Here is a 24,815-nt window from a genome sequence, read left to right as displayed (position 1 = left end):
CATTCAACTTCCCTGTCAGATATATACTTAGCTGATTGGCACCTTTGGCGGAGGGTAAGAGACAGCTAATTTTACTGAATAGACAGGAAACAACATACGTAGTAGGTAATAAAATAAAAAACCTTGGTTCCTACCTGTGTTAGCGAAAGACTTCATGGCTACTGCCTAGGAGCCTGCATCGCTTCAAGAGCCTCAGCGAGGTAGTGACCTCATGCTAAGAGTTCTTGATGGTCTGTCAAAGGGGTCTTACCCACTTACGCGACAGAACCTTAGGATCTTTGTCAATGGGGTCCTATCCACTTACATGACAAAACACCTTGCCTAATGTCATTATCATAAAGCACGACACTGATCCCGATCACCTGATCCTATCGTCGGGTTAGCACTACAATTGAAAGGAGTCATCCCCGAACATCCTTTCAAGCAACCCAAAAACTCAACACCAATATTGTTACAAATAGTCATTAAAGAAAACAAAAACAAAATTATTTACGGATCAGCATCCGCTCCATGTCCCAGCATAGTATCCGCTGATACATACGGTCCAAGAGAAAAACATTTTTCGTATGTTACTTTAACGTCCTTTAAATAATGGGATGCAAATACTGAATTACATCTCCAATAAGTTGATGCTAAAATGTCTCTCATTGACATATTCTTAGTAAAAGATAGGGAAGTTGCAACTGCACGGACTTCGTGAGCTTTTACCCTAAGCAGCTTTAAGGAGTTCTCTTGGCAATCCCTGTGAGCTTCTGTTATCACATTCCTGACAAAGAACGCCAGTGCGTTCTTTGACATAGGTCTCTTGGGGTTTCTTACTGAACACCAGAGACTCTGGCGACATCCCTGAAGCTGTGTCTTCTTTTTTAGATAGAACTTCAGGGTCCTGACTGGGCAAAGAGACCGCTCCAACTCTCTACCTACCAGGGAAGAGAGTCCCTTGACTTCGAAACTTCTAGGCCAAGGTTTAGAAGGGTTTTCATTCTTTGCTAGGAATAGATGTTGAAAAGAAACCACAGCAGTCTCTTTCTTAAAACCCACCCGAGTGTCCAAAGCATGCAATTCACTGATCCTCTTAGCAGTTGCGAGGGCTAACAGGAATATACATTTTCTCGTAAGATCTCTGAACGAGATTTTATCTGGAGGTTCGAACCTGTTAGAAGTCAAGAATTTGAGGACTACATCCAGGTTCCAACTCGGGGGGAGAGAAGATCTCAATTTGGAAGTCTCGAAAGACCTAATGAGATCATGAAGATCTTTATTATTTTCTAAATTCAGGCCTCTGTTTCTAAAAACAGCTGAGAGCATGCTCTTATATCCCTTGATAGTAGATACAGCCAACTTTGACTCTTCTCTTAAGAAGAGAAGAAAATTGGCGATTTCGGTCACAGAGGTATTGGAAGAGGACAGCTTCTTCGACCTACACCATCTACGGAAAACTTCCCACTTCGATTGGTCGACCCGCAAGGTAGAGGACCTGCAGGCTCTAACGATTGCACTTGCAGCTTTCTTAGAAAAGCCTCTCGCTTTGACCAGTCTTTCGATAGTCGAAAGGCAGTCAGGGAGAGACTTTGGATGTTTTTGTGAAACCTTTCGAAGTGGGGTTGTCTGAGCAGATCTGTCCTTTCTGGAAGAGATCTGGGGAAGTCCACCGTCTATTCCAGTACCTCTGTGAACCAGTTTCGGGAAGGCCAGAAGGGAGTCAGTTTTGTTCCCTTCGATGCAACAAACTTTCTTAGCACTTCCCCCAGCAACTTGAATGGGGGAAAGGCGTAGGCGTCTATGCCTGACCAGTCCATAAGGAAAGCATCGATCGCTATGGCTCTGGGATCTTCTTCTAGAGAGCAGAAGTTGTCCATCTTCCTGGAGAGGAACGTGGCAAACAGGTCGATCTGAGGTTTTCCCCAGAGGGACCAAAGCTCTTTGCAGACTTCTGAGTGGAGCATCCACTCTGTCGGAAATACTTGGTCCTTCCTGCTCAATCTGTCTGCTCTTAGATTTTTCACTCCCTGAACAAATCTTGTCCGGAGTATTATGCCCGGTTCCTCCGTCCAGGTCAATAGATCTCTTGCGATCTCGTATAGTGAGAAAGAGTGAGTGCCCCCCTGATTTCGGACGCAAGCCAGAGCAGTGGTATTGTCCGAGTTGACTTGGACTACCACTCCTCTGACTTCCGCTTCGAAGTACTCCAGGGCTAGATGAATGGCCAGGAGTTCCTTCGCATTGATGTGCAGTGCCACCTGTTCCTTCGTCCAGGTACCTGCCACTTCCTTTGGACCCAATGTTGCTCCCCAACCTCTTTCCGAGGCATCGAAAAACAACACTAGGAGAGGGTTCCAAATCAAGAGGGACACTCCTTCGTTTCTTCTTAAGGGGGTTAACCACCACTTCAGGTTTGACTTTATCTCCTGCTGAATGGGAAACGAGTCTGACAAATCTCCTGTCTTCTGACTCCACATTCGTCTGAGATAGAACTGCAGAGGTCTGAGGTTCAATCTCCCTAGGGAAACGAACTGCTCTAACGAGGAAAGGGTGCCCAACAGACTGAGCCACTCCCTCGCCGAGCTCCGTTCCTTCCCCAAGAAGTTCGAGATTTTTTCTAAGCCTCGAGCAATTCCCTCTTGCGATGGAAAAACCCTGAAATCCCCGAGAATCCATCTGTATCCCCAGATAGACTATGTTCTGTCTGGGGATCAATTGTGATTTCTTGAGGTTTACGAGTAGTCCCAGTGATTTTGTCAGTTCTAAAGTCGTCTCCAGGTCCTTCAAGCACTGATGTTCCGATTTTGCTCTTATCAGCCAATCGTCTAGATAAAGAGATATACTTATCTCTTTCAGATGTAGCCATTTCGCAACATTCCTCATTAGGGTCGTGAAAACTTGAGGAGCTGTAGAAAGGCCGAAGCACAGGGCCCTGAATTGGAATACTCTGTCCTCCATCATGAACCGAAGAAACTTCTTCGATGAGGGATGCAGGGAAACATGAAAGTAAGCATCCTGTAGATCCAGGGAGACCATCCAATCTCCGGGACGAAGAGCCGCAAGAACCGACTTGGACGTTTCCATAGAGAACTTTGTGTTCTCTACGAATCGGTTCAATGCGCTCACATCCAGAACCGGTCTCCACCGTCCCGAGGATTTCGGAACCAGAAAAAGACGGTTGTAGAATCCACGGGAATGCGGATCCTGGACCAGTTTGATGGCCTCCTTTTGCCACATCTGTTCTACAAGATGTAAAAGTGCTTCTCTCATGGCAGGGTCCCTGTACTTGGCCGACAGTTCCCTCGGGGTCGTCATTAAGGGAGGTCTGTCTCGAAAGGGGATAAGATATCCCTTCGTTACTACTGAAAGAGACCAGCTGTCTGCCTCTCTCAGAGCCCATTCTTCTGAAAATTTCAGAAGTCTGGCTCCTACCAGTGCTTGAAGGACTGGAATCTCATTTGGCTTTCTTGATAGGTCTGAATGCAGACCTACCTCTTTTTGGTATTCCTCTCTTCTTAGAGGAGGGTCTAGAAGAGGAACTCCCTCGAAAGGGCTGTTGAGGGGTACGTGTCTCTCTCTTCACAGGAATGGAGGTCCTCGCTTTCTTTGCGGATTGGGCCAAAAGATCTTGTGTGGCCTTTTCAGTCAAAGAATGGGAAATGTCCCTTACTAATTGTGAAGGGAACAATTGATCCGATAGAGGCGCATAAAGCAGGGACGACCTCTGGATAGGAGTGACTGCTTTCGTTAGAAAAGAACTAAACAAAGTCCTTTTCTTCAAAATTCCAGTTCCGAAGAGAGAAGCCACTTCTCCTGATCCATCCTGGACTGCTTTGTCCATACAGGACAGGACACTATGAAGGACTTCTGGGCTAAGAAACTCCGTCTCCAGAGTTTTCTTAGCCAACACCCCAAGGGACCAGTCTAAGAAGTTAAAAACTTCTAAGACATGAAACAATCCCTTGAGGAGATGGTCCATTTCTGAAGTCCCCCATGTGATCTTAGCTGATGACAAGGCTTGCCTCCTTGAAGCGTCAACATGATTTGAAAAATCTGCTTCGACAGAGGTCGGGAGAGCTAGACACAGTGATTCTCCCATCTCATACCAGATACCTCTCTTTCCTGCCAGTTTGGAAGGAGGGCAGGCAAAGACGGTTCTCCCCGCTTCCTCCTTGGTTTTAAACCAGTTTCCGACAAACCGAAGCACCTTCTTCATAGAAATGGTCGGTTTCATCTTAATGAAAGAGGACGATTTTGAGACCTTAGTGCTGGTAAACAAAGATCTCGGAGAAGGTGGAGCAGTAAGGCTTAATGAGTCTCCAAACTCTTGAAGTAAGAGGGCTGCTAGCGTCTTATAATCCGATAAGCCTGCAGCCGTATCCGACACATCTTCCAAATCACGTTCAATCTCCGAAGAGGATTGTTCTTCTCGATAGGAGATGAGTGCCTCGCAACATCTACCCCACTCTTGCAAGAACGACGGCCGCCTGTGCGACAACTTGTGTCCTTACGAGAGATAGGCTGATCCTGCAACAAGACTCTCTCCTTCTCCTGGCAAGAGCGATGGCCACCTGTGCGACGTCTTTCTCTCCTGTCAGAAGAAGGATGTCCTCTCGTATCGCTCTCAACGGAAAAAGCTCTATCCTGACAGGGGCTACGGCCGCCTGTGCGACATCTAGAGTCCCTGCCAGGTAAAGGCTGATCCCGCTGAAAGCTAGAAGAATCCTCTTGGTTCAAATGTCGTTTGGAAGAAGATCGTAAATTCTGGCGCCTGGCTGGCGCTTCTGGCGCTTTTGGCTCCTCTGGCGCATCTGGCTCTTCTGGCGCATCTGGCGCATTGCGCCAGGATGGCTTTTCTGGCGCTTTTGGCGCATTCTTTCTACTTCCTGTCCGAGGAGTAGCATAAGCAATTTTTGTGCCAGAGACGTCTTTCCTTCCTGTAGATCTTTTTATCGAAAGGAAAGAGTCCTTTCTTCTGGGAGTCTCCTTCGTAAGAACTCCTACTAAAGAGGAGATCTGCTCCTGTACTTTTAGTAGAATTTTTGCCGCAGCATTCTCTTCTTCCTTTTCCGATGTAGGTGAAGGAGGTCTAGAGGAGGAAGGAGACTCCGAGTTGAGAGTTGGAATATACCTGGCTTTTTTCCTTTCGCAAGGCGATCCTTCAGGGAAAAACTCCAGACTTGAATCCAACGTTGGAGCTTTCCAACTTCTTTTTAAGGGGCGTGAAAGTTCGTCAGAACTCCAGCCCTTTCTTTATGGTGAAGAATCCGAAGAAGAAAAACACTTTTTTAGGATGCTTTTCCTATAGCGATCCTTGGCAGTTCGGGTCGTCACAGAATCTGCCGAGGGGATGCCTGATCGGTGGGGATTCTCCATAACCTCCTTAAGGCTTTTGACATTCCTTCTCCTCTGGGCCTGTGAGCTTGGAAGCAGTCTAGGCCTGGGAGCGAGATGAAGCCGATCAGACGCACCCTCCACTGCACTGGGTACACTTACGTCACTATCACTGCGCTTACCTTTTAAAGTTTGCATCTGACGTTCCATCCTTTCAAGTGCAGCCTTAAGATCTGCAATTTCCATTGCTGGGTTTGCAGTCTTAGTAGTAGCAGAGGAAGTAAATACAGGTTTAGGGTTAGGTGTTATATTAATTGGCTCGCTAGAACGAGACCTACTTACGCTTCTGGAGGAAGCCTTCCTAACCCTATCCATTTCAAATTTTCTTTAATAGGAATTCAAATTCTTCCACTCTTCCTCATTCAAACCTACACATTCATTACAGGTGTTAGATACAGAGCATTCATTCTGTCTACACCCCTTACAAACTGTGTGAGGGTCTACCGAAGCTTTCGGTAGCCTCACCAGAGAAAAATCCAAAATCAAGTCCAAATAACAGTCCACGAAAGAGTATGCCAAACCAAAGATCCAATACGTCACCAAAAAGACCGGCTTAGAAGATCAATAGCGATGAAAAAACACGAAAATCAAATCAGGAGGAACAACAACAATGTTGATGTCCCGGCCGATAGAGAAAATCTAACTTAGAAAACGGGAATGGTTCCTATTCCCGCCACCCAGCGGCGGGGCGGTAGATCACCTGACCTACCTGTAGTGTGTGCCGCGAAATTCGAATTTCTATCGGGGACGTCGGAGTCTATAGCTAAGTATATATCTGACAGGGAAGTTGAATGCATAAAACTAACCTATTTGTTCAATTCACTAGATGAGAGTGCAACCACAGAGAGTACCTCAACATTAGTCTCATAAATCAGGTCTCGTCTCAGTCAAGCTGACCTCCCATGTGGTATTCCATATCTCTCATGTATGGAGGGAAATTGAAGCCTCCCATGTGGTTGTTTAGAGATCTCAGCTGTTCACTGCAGACGAAGATTGTGCAAGGAGTTGACAAAGCCGCCCAACCATGCGATCTGCCTACCTTTCATGACAATGAAAACGCCTCAAGAAACTGTGAGGGACCTAAAGTGATACCCAACACCTAAACCTGTCTTCTAATTCTACAGAATTATCGTAATATTGCGTGGGCCGAAACTAAAGGGCCTAGCGAGTAACCCTCCTCCGAAGAAATCTGAACACCTTTTAGATGAAACGACGTGAAGACCGAAACAGACTTCCAAGTTTCAGCTTCTAGGATAGCCAACACCGGATAATTCTTTAAAAACGCCAAAGTAGCAACTATACACCTAATACTGTGCGCGGAACAAAGATGATGGGTTAAGAGCAGCCTGGGAAATAACCTCCCGCAAAAAGAAACTAATAGCGTTCTTAGAAATGGCCCTAGATGGGTTCCCTGTGAGACACAAATAAGGTCCTAGGATGAGGCAAGACCTTTGCCGTGCAGGACAAGTAGACCTGGACAAAGATGCATTTCCAAAGGGTCGCCTCCAACAAAGTCTTCTAAACAAGAAACCTTAAACGCTTTCAGTAGGGGATTCCGTTCCGATTCCAACTTCGCTACAAATTCCAGTAAGTAGGAAAGAAAAATGTCATGACCTGAGGAAGATACTATTCTGGCTACTGCTTGAATCTCCACTATTCCCTTCGCTATGGCTAGAGAGACCAAACACAACACCTTCTTGGTCAACTCCTTTAAAGGTAATTCTTCTATGGGTTCAAAACCTGAAGAGCTCAGCAAATTTAATACCACCACTAAATCGCACGAGGGCCAAAGCAGAATAATCGGACACTCAATCCTAAAAGATCTTAACAATCCTAAAAGATCTTAAGAGATCATGCAAAATCCTGCTGTCTAACAGTTCCGGAAGGTGAAACCTAAAGGTACTGCTGAGATAGACCTGTATCCCGCAATAGTCAAATATGACAATTTCTTAAGTCTTTCTCATGAACAGGAGAAAATCCACCACCTTACCTATTGTTAGGCAAGAAACGCTGTGCCCCTCCTTCTGACACCAGTCACGGTACATCGCCCATCTAGCCTGATAAAGCTTCCTTGTTGATTTCCTCAGGCAGAAAGAAAGTTGTCGAACCACTGCCTTAGAGTCCTGAATGTCGCGCTGCTCTCTGGACAGTCTCCAAGCACTTGAAGGTTCCAATAATGGTAATAGAAGTACAGCTGTCTGAGTAAATCTCTCCTTTCTGGAGGGAGCACAGGGGGCTCTGTTAACATCTCCAGCAGCTCTGGAAACCAGGGTCTCTGGGGCCAAAAGGGAGCTATCAATGTCATTTCGGTGTTGGTACTGTTCCTCAGTTTTACCAGAACCTGATGAATTACCCTGAATGGGGGAAGGCATAAACCTGGAGGTTGTCTCGGGGGTACAAAATCGCATCCGTCCGCAAGACGTAGGATCCACCACCGGAGAAAAATAAACCAGGAGACGAGGAGACGAAAGTTCAGTCTTGTGGCGAAAAGATCGACGGTCGCTGGCCACCTTCTTAACAAAAGCTGCACTTCCTCTTGAAACAAGGTCCAATTGCCTCCGAGAACCTCTTGTGACCAACACAATGTGTCTGCCAATACACTGACCATCGAGCTTTCCTGAAATAAACTGGGGAACAAGAGAAGCCTCGTGGTTCTCACACCAATGAAGCACTCTCTGAGCCACGTGATTTAGTGCTGACGATCTTGTTCCCCCCCCTTCTTCAGGTACGCCAAGACTTATACTGTCTGAGAAGAGCGCTACTGTCTTTCCCCTCACCAGCTCCGCAAAACAACATAGAGCTTCTTCTTCTACCGCTCTCAACTCCCAGAAGTCGATTAACTCCTCCCGATCCAGATCCCTCCAAAGGCCACTGGCCTGAGTTTCCTCTGGGGTTGCACCCCAACTCTGATCTGAGGCATCTGTGTACAGATGAACATCTGCAATCGGAAGGACCAAACTTATGTCGATGGTCAGAAGATGCTCTCCTGACCACCACCAAAGATCCTCAAGGAAAGAATTGTCCCAGACTACCACTGCACTCACTTCCCAAAAGTCCTAGCAATTCCTAAGACATGCCTGCATAGAGCGCATCCAGAGACGAGACCCTGGAAACAGGAGAGAGAGGGATAACATTCTCCCCAACAAGCTCTGCCAATTGCTCACCGGTTGAGCTCTGTCTGACATGAAGGTTTCCAGCTGACTCAAGACCGCCAGAATCATCATTCCTAAATATGTCATTAGTCGAGATGAGATTAGAGAACTTTTCTCTACATTGGTCCGAATCTTTAAGGTTTGGCATAACTCTGGCAAGAAGTCCATCACCCACACTGCTTTTTCTTCGGATGAAGCTTGAATTAGCTAGTCGTCGAGGTATCTCCTCATACGGAAGCCATCTCCTCATACGGAACCCCCAACGGTGCATAATTCCCGAAACAGGAGACATCACCCTCGTAAATACTTGAGGTGCTGTAGTCAGACCGAAGCAAAGGACTTTGAACTCGAATATTCTGGACAGACCCAAGAAATGAAGGAACTTCTGAGATTCCTGATGAATTGGAACCTGGTGATGCGCATCCTTGAGGTCCACCAAAATCATCCAGTCGTCAATCCAGGCTGATCTTAGCACTGACTGGGAGGTTTCCACATGAAACTTTGTCAATACTATCAAACGGTTGAGACCTGAACTATCTATGATGGGTCTCCAAGATCCTCCTGCTTTGGCAGTAACAAAAATCTGTCTGTAATATCCCGGAGGAGGAGGAGTAGGCTCTATCACTCCCTTCTTCAACAAGGATCGAATCTCCGTTGCCACAGCTATCCCCCAGATGGATGACGGGGAATAACTGGGAAGGTAAACCAGAGAGTCAAAACCTTGACTACCCAATTCTCTGCGCCCCACTCCTTCCAGATGTCCGCAATGTGAGTGAGATAACCTCCTACTGGTACTGATGAGGGGAACATCTATTTGTGCAAAACCTTTCTTGATGAAGAAGGTTTGGAAGAAGAACCCACAGGCGAAGCCTTAGCTGAGAAGCGCACCTTCTTCGGAGATCTAACAGGAGACCGGGAACCAGAGCGCTTCTCCAGAGAAGGAATACGAGAATCTGCATACCTATACCACTATCCCTAAACGTCTGAGTCTCACCGAAAGCTAACTCAACCTTTGAACTTACACCTTGAGGGGAAAGGGGGGTTCTGCTGCTAACACTGCTTGCTCCATGGCAGGGGGGCCGGCAGATCATACCTTTGAGGCTTGCAGGTCCCCATGACCCCCGGCACCAGTTAGGCTGCTTCTGGAACAGGCAGGGGAGATGAAATCGAATGATTAGTATCACCTATGCTAGTACTACTATCTCTATCTTCAGTGAACTTAGATATGAACTTGGCAAACAAGCTAGACATATACTAGAAGACAATCTGTCTCCTAATTTCCTTCCTAAACAGATCAGACTCTAGCTCTTCCTTATCTAACTGTCTAGGTTCTACCACTCTAACGCTTACTTTTGGAAGCTTCAGACTTCCTATGCTTCAGGTAATCTTCCATTTGGTCTACCGAACAATCCTCACACTCATCGCACCTCTGCCTAACGTTACATTGTACCTTCCTACAACCAATACAAAATTAATGTCTGTACTGTTTGAGAGTACTCATCCATTTTTTGCATGACGAGCAGGAATGGTGAGCACCATCATCTCCGCTGGAGGATTGTTCCGAATGTATGGCAGAGGCAGGCTTTGAGGTGTTGCTCAAAAGCGATTCCTTCTGGGACATGTCCATCGTCAATCCATGGTCCAAACTGGGGCAAACTATAAAGCGTAATCCAAATAAAAGCCAAAGCCATCAACCAGGATTAAGGCCAAATAAAGCTGAGGGTTGGGCTACAGGCAAAAGAAAAAAAAAATTTTGCTTGGAGCAGGAATGCGTCCAACCAGCCAAGCAAAGGAAGGACAATTAAGGAGACAGGCCTCTGGTGACCTGTATTTGTAGCAGCATTGCCAATGATAACACAGGTAACTCATTTGACTAGATTTTACTTGCAGCGTTGGTTGCGATGTCAGTTAAAATTACCTACTTTATGGGTAAATCTATGGGAATATAGTTCAGGCTGGTCAGTGACCAAGGCTAATTCAGGTGTTCAGGGAGTGTATTGCAATATACAAGTTAAGTAAATGCCTACAAATTGACGTATGAGCCTTTCTTAATTCTTCTTATCCACAATTGTGGAGGCTCAACCTCACTGCTGAGGCTCTTGGCTGTTCTCCCTGCTTCTCTGCCTCTTTCCTTCTGCTTCTCTCTGCTTGCCTTCTTCAACCCACAATAGGCGGATAATTTCCTTCTGTTCCGCCTTATAGTTGGACTTACTGATGGAAGATTATCTAACGACATCCCTTGGGTGTGATTAATTGACTTAATCCCTCCTTTGTGGGTGGGACTACTGACGTCACCGGAAGTCTTAACCCCTTCAGCACTGGGACGTACACATGTACGTCTTTTACGGTACAGTAATAAAAGACCGGGACGTACGCGTGTACGTCTTTCATCCCTCCTCGAAAAGCAAAGCGTTTTCTTTAGCTTGGATGGTTTCCAGACACAGTATTGTGTACGAGAGAGGTGCTGAAGCTCCACCCACAATTCATTCTAACCAATGAGCGTCCGATGGACGTCGTGACGTCATTTTCATATGGGATATTAGGAGGGGTACTGGCCAACATATACCAGTGCGCCTCAGGCTATTATCTGAGAAGGATGATTACGATTTTGTCCGTAAACCATGTAGATTTGAATTCCAAATCTTTTTCCCCTTTTGATTGCAGTTATTTTATGTTTTTTTTTCAGTATCATGTCAGATGATAGTGTTTCAGAGTCAGGGTCTGAGTACCTGCCAAATCTATCAGATGATGATTATAGTGATAATTTTTTAGAGGTTGACAGTGACAACGAGTGTTTGGAAGACATTGAACCTCTTGTCGATGAAGGCTGGCAGTTCATAACTAATCCATCTTGTGACTTGCGCCCAGACCCACCCCCCCCGATTCACGGAGGGTGGCAATGGGATTCCTGCTTATACACCAGATTTCATCTGCTTACGTGATGCATTTTTTTTCCTTTTTTGTGGTGAAGTAATTGACAAATTGTGTGAATGGATGAATGCTCGGGCAGAGTAGTACTTTCATTCAACAGGAAAGCGTAAGGTGAAAGGACTTCTATGGAGGCCTGTTACTTGTGATGAGATGTGTTTTTTATAGCTTGCAGATGATAATGGGGGTGAATAAACTGCCCCATATGTATATACGTATTGGTCACGAGATGCTGTTGCTTTTTTTATCATTATTATTATTATTATTACTATTATTACTGTTTTATTATTATTATTATTATTACCAGCTGCCTAAACATTCATTGATGTATATGCTGTTTCTGTATGAAACCTAGGAATAACTGTTTCAGTAAGAAAACTAGTACTGCTATTACCACTACTACTATTTTACTACTACTTTACTACTTTTTCTGCTACTTTATTTCTATTACTTTACTGCTATTTCTACTACTTTATAACAGTTCCTACTTCTGCAATTACTTTTTCTACTAAATATTCCTATTTTTTCCGATATTCTTACTATATTTTTTGTAATTTTTTGACAATGGGGTAAAAAATATTCATTGATATCCATACACACAATGTTTTCACATAAGAATATGAAGGAAAAATATGAATAACATAAAATTTAGTGGAGCAATAAGTATGATTGATACTCGCGGTCGACAGGGGGTCTCATGCGGTATGCAAGCATTAGCAGCAATGTAGCAGGCCAGTGGCGAAGGGGTTAAGGTTCCAGTGCAAGTTGAAAGGTCAGGTCATAGGTGAGACGGCTAAGCAGTTTTTTATGGTTGCGTTTAGATTCTCTCTCTCTCTCTCTCTCTCTCTCTCTCTCTCTCTCTCTCTCTCTCTCTCTCTCTCTCTCTCTCTCTCTCTCTCTCTCTCTTATATTGCCTTCTTAAAATAATTAGTTGGATCCAGTTAAATCGCAGATGAAAAGCGAAAAGAAACTGACAGGCATAGGAAGCCTTGCCTCATATAACCTACTGAAAAAGAAACTCGCACTTTAAGCATAGCCTCATGTAAACTACTGAAAATGCATCTCTCACCATAACGATACACGAAATGAAATCAAGTCAAATACCACACGAGACTGAATATTTCACAAGTTTACAAATAAATTACATTATTTTTTTATGCTGTATATTTCTGAGCTTTACAAAATGATTTTGTTGGAGATAAAATGTGCTTGTTTATTTACAGAGCAAGCTTCACTTCTGAAATATGAAAAAATCCAAAAACTAAAACAGCTGGGCCCCAAGGGTTTCACATAAGGGACCGTGAACCTGTATCTTAATTGATGAACACCTGAATAACAAAACTAGTATTTTATTTAAGCTTATATTGAGCTTAAGTTGGGTCACACAAAGAAACTCCCTGAGAGTAGGTGTTTTTTCCCTCATATAACCAGTATACTCAGTAATCTGGCTCTAAGAAATTACCACAAAAATGTCTCATTTTTAATTCTGACATTCAATTAATTTTAGTATCAATGGCTTAGCAGTACTTTAAAAGTTGTTTGTGAACTTTCCCAAAAGTACTGAATGGAAACACTCATGATAAATACTTTGAACTTACCTTTTTCCAAACTTGATGTGAATGATGAGGAAAATTATGCCAAGGAGCAGACAAATAGCACCTACAGTGATATAAGCAATTCCCAAGAAGCTGTTTTTCCCTCCAAGAAAGCTGGTAGTAGAAAGGAACATGCGTTTTCTTCCATCAAAAGCATGAACTGGGTAGTTGTATTCTACTTCTAACAAATAGTTATCCTGTAAAATAAAACAGATTCTCATAATGCCCTGGATTTACAATAAAAAACAAATGGCAAAGAATATACCCGAGAAATGGAAAAAACATATTCACCTTACTAATAAACATGTAAAAGTAAAATATTGAGTAAACATAAAGTAAATAATATAGTATGATTACAATGTAAAAAAATGTACATGAAAGCAATACATGTTAGGTTAGGGGCAGAGTTGTTCAACCTCACTGCTGTGATTTCTCATCTGTATTACGTACTTGGTCAGCTTGGAACTGCACCTTGTTCTGATCGGCTTGATTGGCTAGATTGCATGCTTTAACGGGGCTGTGGCCACTTAGGCCAAAGTGCTAAGGCACAGGCAACCATTAAAAACAAATAAAAAATGCGTCGAAGTTTCTTTGGTCCAATCGAGTTTTCTGTACAGCCGCTATGACGTATATTCAAAGCCACGAAAATAGATCTATCTTTCAGTGGTCTAGGTATACATCTGTATTAACCACAGCCTGGTGGTAGCAAATCCTATATGGTTGTCAGAAGCACTATTATGACTGGCTGTGGTAGCAAATCTTATATGGTTGTCAGAAGCACTATTATGACTGGCTGTGGTAGCAAATCCTATATGGTTGTCAGAAGCACTATTATGACTAACTTCAATTAAAAAAAAATAAAACTTAGAGGCTACAGGGATGCAATTTGGTATGTTGATGTTTGGAGGGTGGATGATCAACATACCAATTTGCAGCCCTCTAGTCTCATTAGTTTTTAAGATCTGAAGGTAAACAGAATAAGTGCAGACAGAGAAAGCTAGCACAAGTTTTTTTTTACAGTACTAAAAAGGGGGGAGGGGGGAGGTCGTGTCACAGGAACAGCTTTTTCTTATTTGGAGGCAATCTGAGGATACACAGGAGTTATATCCAAATACATTCTTTGGTGGTAAGAGGAAAATGTTCTGTTGGCCACCAGGGAAAAGATGAATTACTTAAAGAACTTGGCACATGTAAAAACGGTGGGCAGTAGCTCAGACTTTATAATAAACTGGACTCCATTTTTCATGAGAGATATGCAGTTCTCCTATAAAGAGATGGCGCAGGAGAGTGCCTTCCCATTCCTCCTCTCTGCCTAGCAAGAAGTGTCGAAGTAGGAGAGTGAGCCTTCCCCCACTTCATTTCTTTCTCCTCCTACTCTTACAAAAGTCAGAAGTTGGATAACTAAGGACTCTGTTGTTTCTTCTGAGAATGAGAGGAGTGTTTTGCCATCTCCTTGACACAGACATAGTCTCTCCATTGCACGTACACATAAGTGTTCTTGTTTGCAATGGCTCTCCATCTCCACAACCTACTAGAGTTTGCCATAAGGATGATAGAGCACAAATCAGGAGTTCAAAGTTGGCGATGACGACTGTCGAAGACTTGAGGCGCTTTGGGTCCATGGACGTGCGTCTCATTTGAATTTTATTCTAGCCTAATCTAGCTTTCTTTACACATATGTACAATCTAACCACCTGTACGTGTTCTCCAATACCAGTGTACTCCCGCTAAAACCTTCCAACAACACCACAACAAGACTTACAACCCAAAAACTCCTACTCGACAGAGCTCTCTCCTACCAACCAAACAGCACACACATCTCTTCCCAGTGTTACTGTTTACATCCAACAGATGCCGCCGCCATCTTGCCTTCTATGATGTCACAACACAACTTAAATTCATCAAGAGACACCTAAAATCAACCATATGCTGTCTATACATAAGACATCCACCATAATCGACAATGCAGAAAATAACAATAACAATAAAAATTAATTAATTTACTAAACTAATACATAATATATAAAGCAGTCCCCGGGTTACGACGGGTTCGGCTTACGACGTTCCGAGGTTAAGGCGCTTTTCAATTATATTCATCATAAATTATTTCCAGGGTTACGACGCCTACAACGCTCATCTGGCAGAAGAAATATAACACCAAAAATGCAAAATAATCAATATTTGAAGGGTTTTTTTTGATGCAAAATGCAATAATAATGCAGTTTACATAGTTTTGAATGCACCTTAAAAGTAAGGTTTTCTTAGTATGTTTGGTAATGTTCCAGCTTACGACGATTTTTGGGTTACAACGCGTCTCAAGAACGGAACCCCCGTCGTAACCCGGGGACTGCCCGTAATTACACCTATCTCTTTCTCCCTCCCCTCCGACTGCTTCCTGACCTAGTCCTCTCTAATTTCCTTCATCCTCCAACTCTTTACCCTCTACATAATTTCTAATATTTTCCTCTGAAACTCCTGCTTTAGTTAATACATCAGCCACTTGCCCCTTTCCTTTTATCCATCTCACCTCCTTTATTTGCCAGATTCTATGGTTTCCCTTATTGCTCCAATATCTATTTTAATTTCTTACTACTTACACCAGAACTCGATTAGATGGCGGTCATTAGTGTTTTACTATCACTATTAAGCAACGCTTCTAAATTTCCCCCTCCTTCTACCTCTTCCCACAAATGCTTGAAATATATCAGTCCTTCTACAGCCTCCCACCACTCAGGGCTTTGGCTTCAATGGTGCATTTTGCCACTCTCCTAGATTTCCTGGACTTCCACCATATGGGACTTCTCCTCTTCCCATCTGTCAAGGATACAATATAACCCAGTTGAGTATGGCCATCTTCTATGTTTCCAAATGAAGCGTCTGCATAGGCTTCCCAATAAATCCTTTCTTCTTCCATCTCACTTACGGTAACTTTGTACATCATATTCTTAGTTTTTCTCACAATTTTAATAAGCTTCTTCATATCCTGAGTCGTTCCTTCTTTAAATGCTTTACTTAATTCGCTAACATCGTACGATATTTCTGGCATGGTATGTAGCGATACCCAATTCAGCTGTCCTACCACTGATCTATACTCGGTTAACTCCTTTTGTTCTAACACACTATTACCTGTATATCTTCTAGCTTCTGGTTCTCTTATAGAATTTATACAATGCCACTGATTAAGGGGAAAACTATTCTCCTGCTCTATTACTACTCCTATATACTTAGACCTTTTACTTTCTTGTTCTCCTACTTGCAATTTCCCTTTCAGTTTCCCAATTGTTTCCTTTAAGAATCCTTCAGTTCCTCCGTAGAAAAAATCATCTGCGTGCGTACACAAAATACCATTCAATTTATTGTCCTTTTTCCAAAAGAATATATTAGGCTCTAGTCTACTTCTCTCACCTTTAAGCTCCTCCACTACTTTTACCACTTTACAATACCATACTTTTACTGAGCCCTTGAGCCCATAGACAGTTTTTTTCAACTTCCATGATCCACACCAACCATCTTCCCTAGGAGGCTTTAAATATACTTCTCGTTGTATCTCGTCACCTTGTAAATATGCAGTTTTGACATCCAATGTATTACAATTCCAATCTTTCACTCATATTATGGTCAGAAAAAATATACCAAATTTGTAACTAATTTGTATTTTTCATAACTACCAAACCTGAGGTCTTAACATTAGGATTTACTAGCACCAAGCTGGAAACCGGTAGAATTAAAATTACACTTGTGAGATCCAGGGACTATTGGCATCTATACCAGGTCACGGGGCATGTATACCCAGAATGCCCTCGGCGTCCTGTGACCCATCAGTTATTTTCCTACCGCCTTTAAGATAAGAAGTGTTTACTGTCTATCTGATTTAAAGCCGGTTTTCAGTTTGCCCCTTTTTTTATCCATTTCAATTTTTATTTTCTTATTACTTTTTCTTTCTCTGAGTGTGCTCAGTGTGAGTGTGATCGATAAGAGCGTATAAGTGGTATGATGGAGATTTTCTCCTCACCATCAGGATCGTCTGCTGTTTCGAAGAGGAGACAAAGGAAATGCCCAGGAGTCAGTGGCTTTCCATGTTCTAGGTTGCTAACTTCGGTGTCGACGGATCCTCATCCAACGTGTAGTAGGTGCAGGGAAAACGTATGTACGATTACTAATCCATGTTCTGTTTGTTAGGGTTGGTCGGTGGAACAGTGGAAAAAGTTCTATGAGAAAGGCCAATACAAAAGGAAGGTGGTGATGCCATCTTTGGATGACCAAACCTTACCGGCTTCTTTTGTATCGGCAATAAACCAGACTGCTCCATATGATTTGCCACCTGCTTTTGATTTGTCCCATACCCCTTCGGTTTCTCCTAGCGATTCGTTATCGGAAACGTCAGGAGGGGTTTTGGGTAATTTTATGCATTGCACGTGGGAGTGTCTTTTTCCCAGTCTGCCATCTCTTCTTCAAACCCTCTAGCTATCAATCTTGCTTTACATATCCTTTCCCTGCCTTTTATCTTTTCAGTTACTGTCCATCTTGTAGATATAGCTTTTTGTCCAACATCATTTACCTCCTCATATACGTACCTTGTTTTCTCGCCAACTTTGACGTTCTTTTTCTTTAGCTTCCATTACACTTCTATTTTCAAATCCTAGCAACACCTATTCATCTTCAATTTTTTCTATATATATATATTAGCCCCAAAATACACAAGGAGGGCTGCCCACTACGCCCTATTGTTTCTAGTAGGAAATCTCCTAACAAAAACTTAGTTGTGTGGTTAGCTGGAGAACTAGGAATATACTTAGGTATATTTTCAGAATCCCATATTAAACATTCAGTAGATTTCATAGACGAAGTTAAGAAAAAATATAAAGGGACACATGGTTAGTTTTGATGTAGTAGCGTTATTCACCAATGTCCCCTTAGATAAAGTATTAGAATTCCTTCAGACTAAACATAATGAGGGTATTTTCAATCAAAACATCAAAATAGGCGTCTTCCTTGAGTTGATTAAATTGTGTGTCAGTGATACTTATTTCACGTTTGAGGGACAAGTTTACAAACAGAAATATGGAGTAGCTATGGGGTCATTATCACCTATACTCGCTAACATCTATATGGAATATTTCGAAACTAATCTAGTTCCTAATGTTAATGTCCCTAACTTAAAACTGCAAGGATGGTGGAGATATGTGGATAATATTTTTGCTACTCTGCAAGGTGATGAAAATGAAATAGAAACTTTTCTAGATGAACTCAATAAGTTTGATAACAATATCCAGTACACTTTAGAGAAAAGTAACAATAATAAACTGCCCTTTTTAGACATACTCATAGAAAGAAAAGAAACAGGATATGAATTCAGCACATATAGAAAGCCCACACATACAAAACTCATATATTCATTTCCTCTCTTTTCACAGTCATGATATAAAAATAGGGGTTCTAACAGGTTTATTTCTTAGGGAAATGAGAACGTGTGACCCTTGCAAGATAGAACAAGAAATAAATTACATCGGAAAAAGCTTCGATGCATTAGCATACCTGGAATGGTTCAGAAAAAGGGCACTCAACAAAGCTAGAAAAAATTTTTACAGAGCAAATGTAGAGAGTACATGGAATAAAGAAAACAAGAATATAGTTGCCCTCCCTTTTATGCCTAAAATGAAACAAATCACTTCAAAAATGAAAGAAAGTAAATATAAATTTGTATATACCTTTGATAATACCGTAAAAATCAAATTATGTACAAATAAATTGGAAGGAGAAGACAGTAATACAGATGATGTAGAGGGGGTATACATAATCAATTGCAACAATCGTGGAGACAGATATGTGGGGGAATCAGGTAGGGGACTAAGGACTAGAATCCAAGAACATAGAGGGGCAGTACAACTTAACTCTCAGGGGAGTGCTAAAGCTAGGCATTGTTGGGAAAATGACCATAGGATGGATTTCAAAAACAGTAGGCTTATATACAAAAGCAACAAAATTAGTCTCAGGAGGGTAGTAGAAGGTGCACTCATCAGAGAGATTAAAGTAATCAGAGAGATTAAAGTAATAGAAGGAAACAAAGGTTTTACCTCAGAAGATCCCATAAGCCGAGCTTTGATATTAAAAGCTAAGATTGACCCTGCTGACCTGGAGATTAGGTTTCCTGCCCAACAGACTTTTGGTGACCACACCCTTACCTCAAGGATTAATCCCATTGACCATCAGCTCAGGATATCAGAGCGACAAGAGGGGATTGGCAACTCTCAAGGAAACCAGAACAGCCATCACATAAATGACAGCTCAACGAGAAGAAGTTCCAGAAGACTGCTGGGCCTTGACCCAGGCTAACATCCCAAACATCTCTTGAAAATGGGCCACAGATAGGGCCTGAAAGTACTTGAGTGTGTAATAAAACTAAATGTAAATACTTAGAAGTAAACAAGTTACAAAGTGATTTTGTGGGTTTCTTTTTCAATCTTCAGAAGAAAACTGATAGAAGTTTTTGTTTGGTTCATTATTATTATTATTACTATCATCAATCTGTCAAATACTTACTTGTAATATCATGCAATACCTTTATGTATCTAATACAGCACAAAAAGAGAGAATCTTCATGCTCATGAAAAATTGTGGTCTTGGTAATAGTTAACATGAATGCAGAATATGATACTGAAAGGTATGAAGTGCTTGCAGTACCAAAGGGGTTAATAACATTGCCCTTAGAGAGGAAGTCCTTCCACAGTAATGACAATAATCATTATCCTGGGAAAGCATAAGCACCTGATATTTTGTTACAACGAAGTATGGCAACACATGATGAATTGGGTTGTTTGTGGTGAAAAAAAAAATTCCATACATACAAAAATTATATACCAATAAGAAGTTCATTAAATAGTGAAAGAAAGGACGTAAGATCCTGACACAAAAACTTTTCTTGGCAACCAAATGGGATATGGGGCTCAAAAGATTGAGAGAGAACTCCAGACCTGGGTCTGTCATTGTCATCTCACCAAACACTATATTTTGTTATGTATTGCTACACTGATAGTGAAAAACTACTCACAGCTGGCAATCCAAACTTGTACCCAATCTCTGAATGATCAATCTTCCTGTAAAGCTTGCGGAATTTTGGGAAAGCAGCGCTCCTCATCCACACTATTAGGTCTTCATTCTGGAAACCATTGTTTTCTGGATCATCTGGATCTAAATCAAAGACACTCTTTGTCCAATAAAGAGGCTTCGCTGTACCTGCAAAAGCTGAAAAGAATTTTTGGAGTGTTTTTATCAGGTCTTTTGAAAGAAATCAAAGGAAAGCTAGCAATCTTTTATTCACCTATCCCTTAAAATCAATATAGCATAAAAGAAACCTTTTGCATCCTAAATAAAAAATACATTACTGAAAAGCTTAACAAAATAAAAAAAAGGGTGGTAAAATATAACAAATGAGTAGATTTCACATTATTAAACATTCTTTTATGTACTATTCAAATGGAAACGTAAGTCAATGCTCATTCTACAAATATGGAATGTTATACACATCTCACAACACTACGGCAGGAGGTACAAGAAAGGCTAAGCCAAGATGTTTGTCTGACATGACACTAGATTTTAAGTGAATACAGTTATAAGTATATCACAAGAATTTAAGAAGAATTTTGGTATTCATCCAAAATCAGCACTGAACCACTGCTTTTTTATCATTGTTATGGAAGAATCTATAAAATAAATTACATGGAGGATGGTCACTGAGTGTTTCTATATGCTATACTATCTCCAAACCTTCTAGTCATTTTAGGCGTTTCCTCCCATGCTGCCAATTGTACTTCATTTGAAGTGACTCATGTTTATTCCTTTTCAATCCTTGCCCTTAGGAATAAAAGTAATTTTGGTTTGATCCTACTCTCCAATACATCCATGGTAAATCCTCTTAGGGTATTTGGACTTAAGATACAAGATCAATAGAAAGAGTGCAAAATATCATCGTAACTTGTAACAATACATTAGCATAATTTCATTTGCAATGATTGAAGAATAGAAAGTATAATCTATGAATCTGCAACTCCAGCGACCTTTTTTTTCCTCACATTCATCATCAAGACGTTTCTTGTTTCCAAGAAAACTTCAAGTTAAAACCCTCTTTTGATCTTCCTAAAGATAATCACTTCCTCCTTTTACATTGACCATGACCATGAGGCGATCTTGCATATCATGCAGCCCGCAATTTTGCACCCTAAAGCAATGATCTGATCAAGTATCTCCTGTAACATCTGAGTTCAATTTTTGAGGCGAAACTACAATAGGCTAACCTCTTTTCCTCCTGTTTATCTATCCCATTTTTTTAGTTAGGCTAACCCCTCTTCCTCCATCTCTTTATCTGTCCCATCATCGTTAAGTCAAAAAGAGTAAAAGAGAGAGCTAAAAGTATCATCAGTAATGTTAATACTTGTTGTGTAAATGCATACTGCTATAAACAGCTGATTTGCTATGACCAACCAAATCCAATAACTAAAGCAGTTTTCTTGCACTTCTACCATCGTACCATAGTAAAAAATTACCGTAGTTATGTTACAAATGACGTTAAATACAGTAGGACTGATATATTTTTACATTACTATATCCTCATTTGCTATGGAGAAAAGATTGGCAAGGGCGTACACTGCTAAATTTAAGCTGCTGGTTGTACCTGAAGCTGAGGAAAGAATGTTCATCTGCTAACGTCTATTATCGTGCATTTGCAACATGGAAAATTCGGTATAGCAACATCAAACTCAACCATGAACAAAATTTGAGTGAAATGTGTTTTAATCAAAACTATTTGGCATGAAAGAACACATTTTACTGTTTTTACTCCGATAAAAGATAATATGTAAAGCTTATAGTATTCCGATGAAATCAAGTGAAAATATCAAACGCAATCTGTTTATTTTTTAAGGTATAAACATGCCCTCAGCGCCATTTGCTAACAATAAAAATAACTAAATTCCGTTCACACGATGTGAATTCAAGTGATATTTTGATGTGAAAATACTTCGTATAAAGTAAAATAACCTGGTCCTATATCAATAGAGTATCTTGAGATTCATTTATGCTAACTAGAAGCAAGAAAATTGCTTTGATTTGACCTCAATACAGCAAAATAAACTTACCTTGCAATCATCCCCAGCTGATTTCCAAACCAAAACACTGATTGCTATTTTTGTATTTTATAATACAACAATAGTAATATGAAAATACATACATGTACAATATTATTGGATGCAGTAAAGTAAAACAACTTTTTAAAAGATCCATAGAAAAGATGCATATTTATTATGTTTGTATTTTATCAAATAATACTATAGTCAAACTCAGCCTTTTTGGCCACTAAGGCATTGGCCGCACAGTTGCCACAGTTCTCTAAATATGCCACGACAGTGATGAAGAAATGTCTCTGATATTTTTTACACTAACTAAACATATGGTAATTACTGTTTCATAATAAAACTTCATATGTTTATGAATGACTAAGTTTTTGATGGGAAAATGAATGTTACTAAAAATGTTTTCCTGAGATTTGACAACCCCTCTGTGCTAGGTTAGTGCTCTGTTGCCACCTCAGTCCAACAAGGTCATTCTGTGTCACGGACCCACCATGTAAACATCTCTCGCTTCTCGCTGCCCCCGCCTGCATAATCAGACTAAGGAAATCATTTATAAAGTTAATCAGTACTTTTTAGATGAAAAGGCCAACGGGGGACACAGCAAAAGCCGCCAAAGTAAGCAAAAGGACAGTTAGAAGGATTTGCTCCAAAGCAAATCAAGAATGGTGGTCAGAGGCTGAACACAAGAGAGAGAGAGAGAGAGAGAGAGAGAGAGAGAGAGAGAGAGAGAGAGAGAGAGAGAGAGAGAGAGAGAGAGAGAGAGAGGTAGGTGGGGCAGAAGTACCTACCTTGGGAGAAGTGGCAACTGTGTGGAAAATCCAGGGTAAACATATGACAATTTTATATCTCATGTGTGATGCAACTCCCTTAAAATGAGCTCCAAAATTAGGTCTTCAAAAGTCACATGATATGCGAGTATATACTGTAAGTATTTTGAACGGAATTCCACAAAACTATAAACTTTTCATTAAGCTAAGATGAAACGAATGGATTTTTTATGCCTAACACTTAACAGTTACAAGTGTCAAATAAAGGAATAGGTTTTTTATTACTGTGAAGGGTAAACCACTGGAAACATATCACTTCTGTAATATGAAAATATACTGGATTGTTACAGCAAAGTAACAACAGCCTGGATGACATAGATAGATTTGGTTTGTCTACTGATGTATAGATATACCCGTCACTGAATACAGTAACAAACACTTATGAGATATACAAGACCAGAGCTTTACCACACAGCAGATGCATAGACATACCTAACACCCGGAGATTTTGAAGGTGTAACTACAAAAACCAAGCTTATTAACTGGAACTGACTGGAAACAAGGAAGCAGCTCACTGATTTGGTGTTCAAATATTGGAAAATAAGAGATTTTTAATTACTGTACAGTGGTACCTCGAGATACGAAAGGCCCAACTTACGAAAAACTCGAGATACGAAAGCTGACACGAAAAATTTTACTGCTCTACATACGAAAAGTTTTCAAGATACGAAAGGTTTCTGAAAGTCCGAGATTCGCCCAATAACAATTTTGAAACTCACGCCACGCGCCGCCATCTTAGTTCTAGTAGACTTGCCACCATCCTCCTGCTCTCCCATTGGTTCCTGATGCTAGCCAAGCCATGAGATCCTTCTCTCCTATTGGACAGCATCCCTCCCATCATGCATCTTATACGTACGTACGTGGTGGCGTCCCTACCCCGGCCACCTCGTACCAGAATCTTTATCGTACTCATGCAGCATTCGTTCGGTCCAACGATTTCGTTTAGCAACGTAAATTCGTTAGTGATTTCGTTGTGCTACTTTATCGTGTTGTGAGAACCTAATTAGTATATGTACTACATACGTAACCGAGACGGCAATCTGCCAGAAGGCCAGCGCTATTTTTGGCGATTTGATTGCCCAAGCCGAAGACGACGGCAGAGAGGGGACATCAACGGCAACCCCAGAGTTCAAGGCTTCTCATGGGTGGTTCGAAAAACTCCGCAAACGGACTGGCATCCATTTGGTGGTGAAGAAATTGAAATTACGTAAAGTATAAAAAAGTAAAAAGAAATGTAAAAATAAAAAAAAGACAAAATAAATTTTATTTTAAGTTTTTTGTAAAGTTAAGTGTTACAGTTTTGTTAATGTGTTTTGTAAAGTTTAGTTTGTTTTTCTGACATTTTTCTATGTGTTTCGTAAAGTTAACTGTACATATCTGCCGTTTGTCCTCCTCCTCCTCTGCCGCCACTTTGGGAGATAGCCTCACTCGAAAGGTAAGCTTCCACATTTTACGTTACAGTAATAATATTTCTTGTACACTAATATACACTTTATTTACAGGTTTTGCATTTTTATTATAAAGTTACATACTGAATGGTCCAAATTGTTGTAGTATTTCATTGTTTATAGGTCAATTTACCTTTATTATGAAATTTACTTGGGTGTATTTGGAGGGCTTGGAACGGATTAGCCATTTTACATGTAAAATGTGGTCCAAGATACGAAAACCTCATGATATGAAAGGCACCTCGGAACGGATTAATTTTGTATCTTGAGGTACTACTGTACTAAGATGACTTCAGCACATAAGTCAAGAAAAGAAGTCAGTTAAGAAAAGGTGTTCATGTAGCAGTGCAACAGCCAGTGGGAA

General features: G+C 41.2%; 1 protein-coding gene across 4 annotated transcripts in view; it reads right to left on the bottom strand.

Moving 5' to 3' along the window:
- LOC135211140 (cell cycle control protein 50A-like) overlaps positions 1-24,815 on the bottom strand; it is a 136,411-nt gene that overhangs the window by 16,688 nt on the left and 94,908 nt on the right. For all 4 annotated transcript variants that reach the window (XM_064244300.1, XM_064244299.1, XM_064244298.1 and 1 more), the window contains exons 6-7: positions 20,100-20,293; positions 13,055-13,248 (exon numbers count right to left, since the gene is read on the bottom strand). In XM_064244300.1, coding sequence (XP_064100370.1) covers positions 13,055-13,248; positions 20,100-20,293 — 388 coding nt within the window. The remainder of the gene's footprint in view (positions 1-13,054; positions 13,249-20,099; positions 20,294-24,815) is intronic.

Source organism: Macrobrachium nipponense, chromosome 4 (assembly GCF_015104395.2).
Source record: "Macrobrachium nipponense isolate FS-2020 chromosome 4, ASM1510439v2, whole genome shotgun sequence".
Classification (NCBI taxonomy): domain Eukaryota; kingdom Metazoa; phylum Arthropoda; class Malacostraca; order Decapoda; family Palaemonidae; genus Macrobrachium; species Macrobrachium nipponense.
This window is presented reverse-complemented; position numbering and strand designations above follow the sequence as displayed.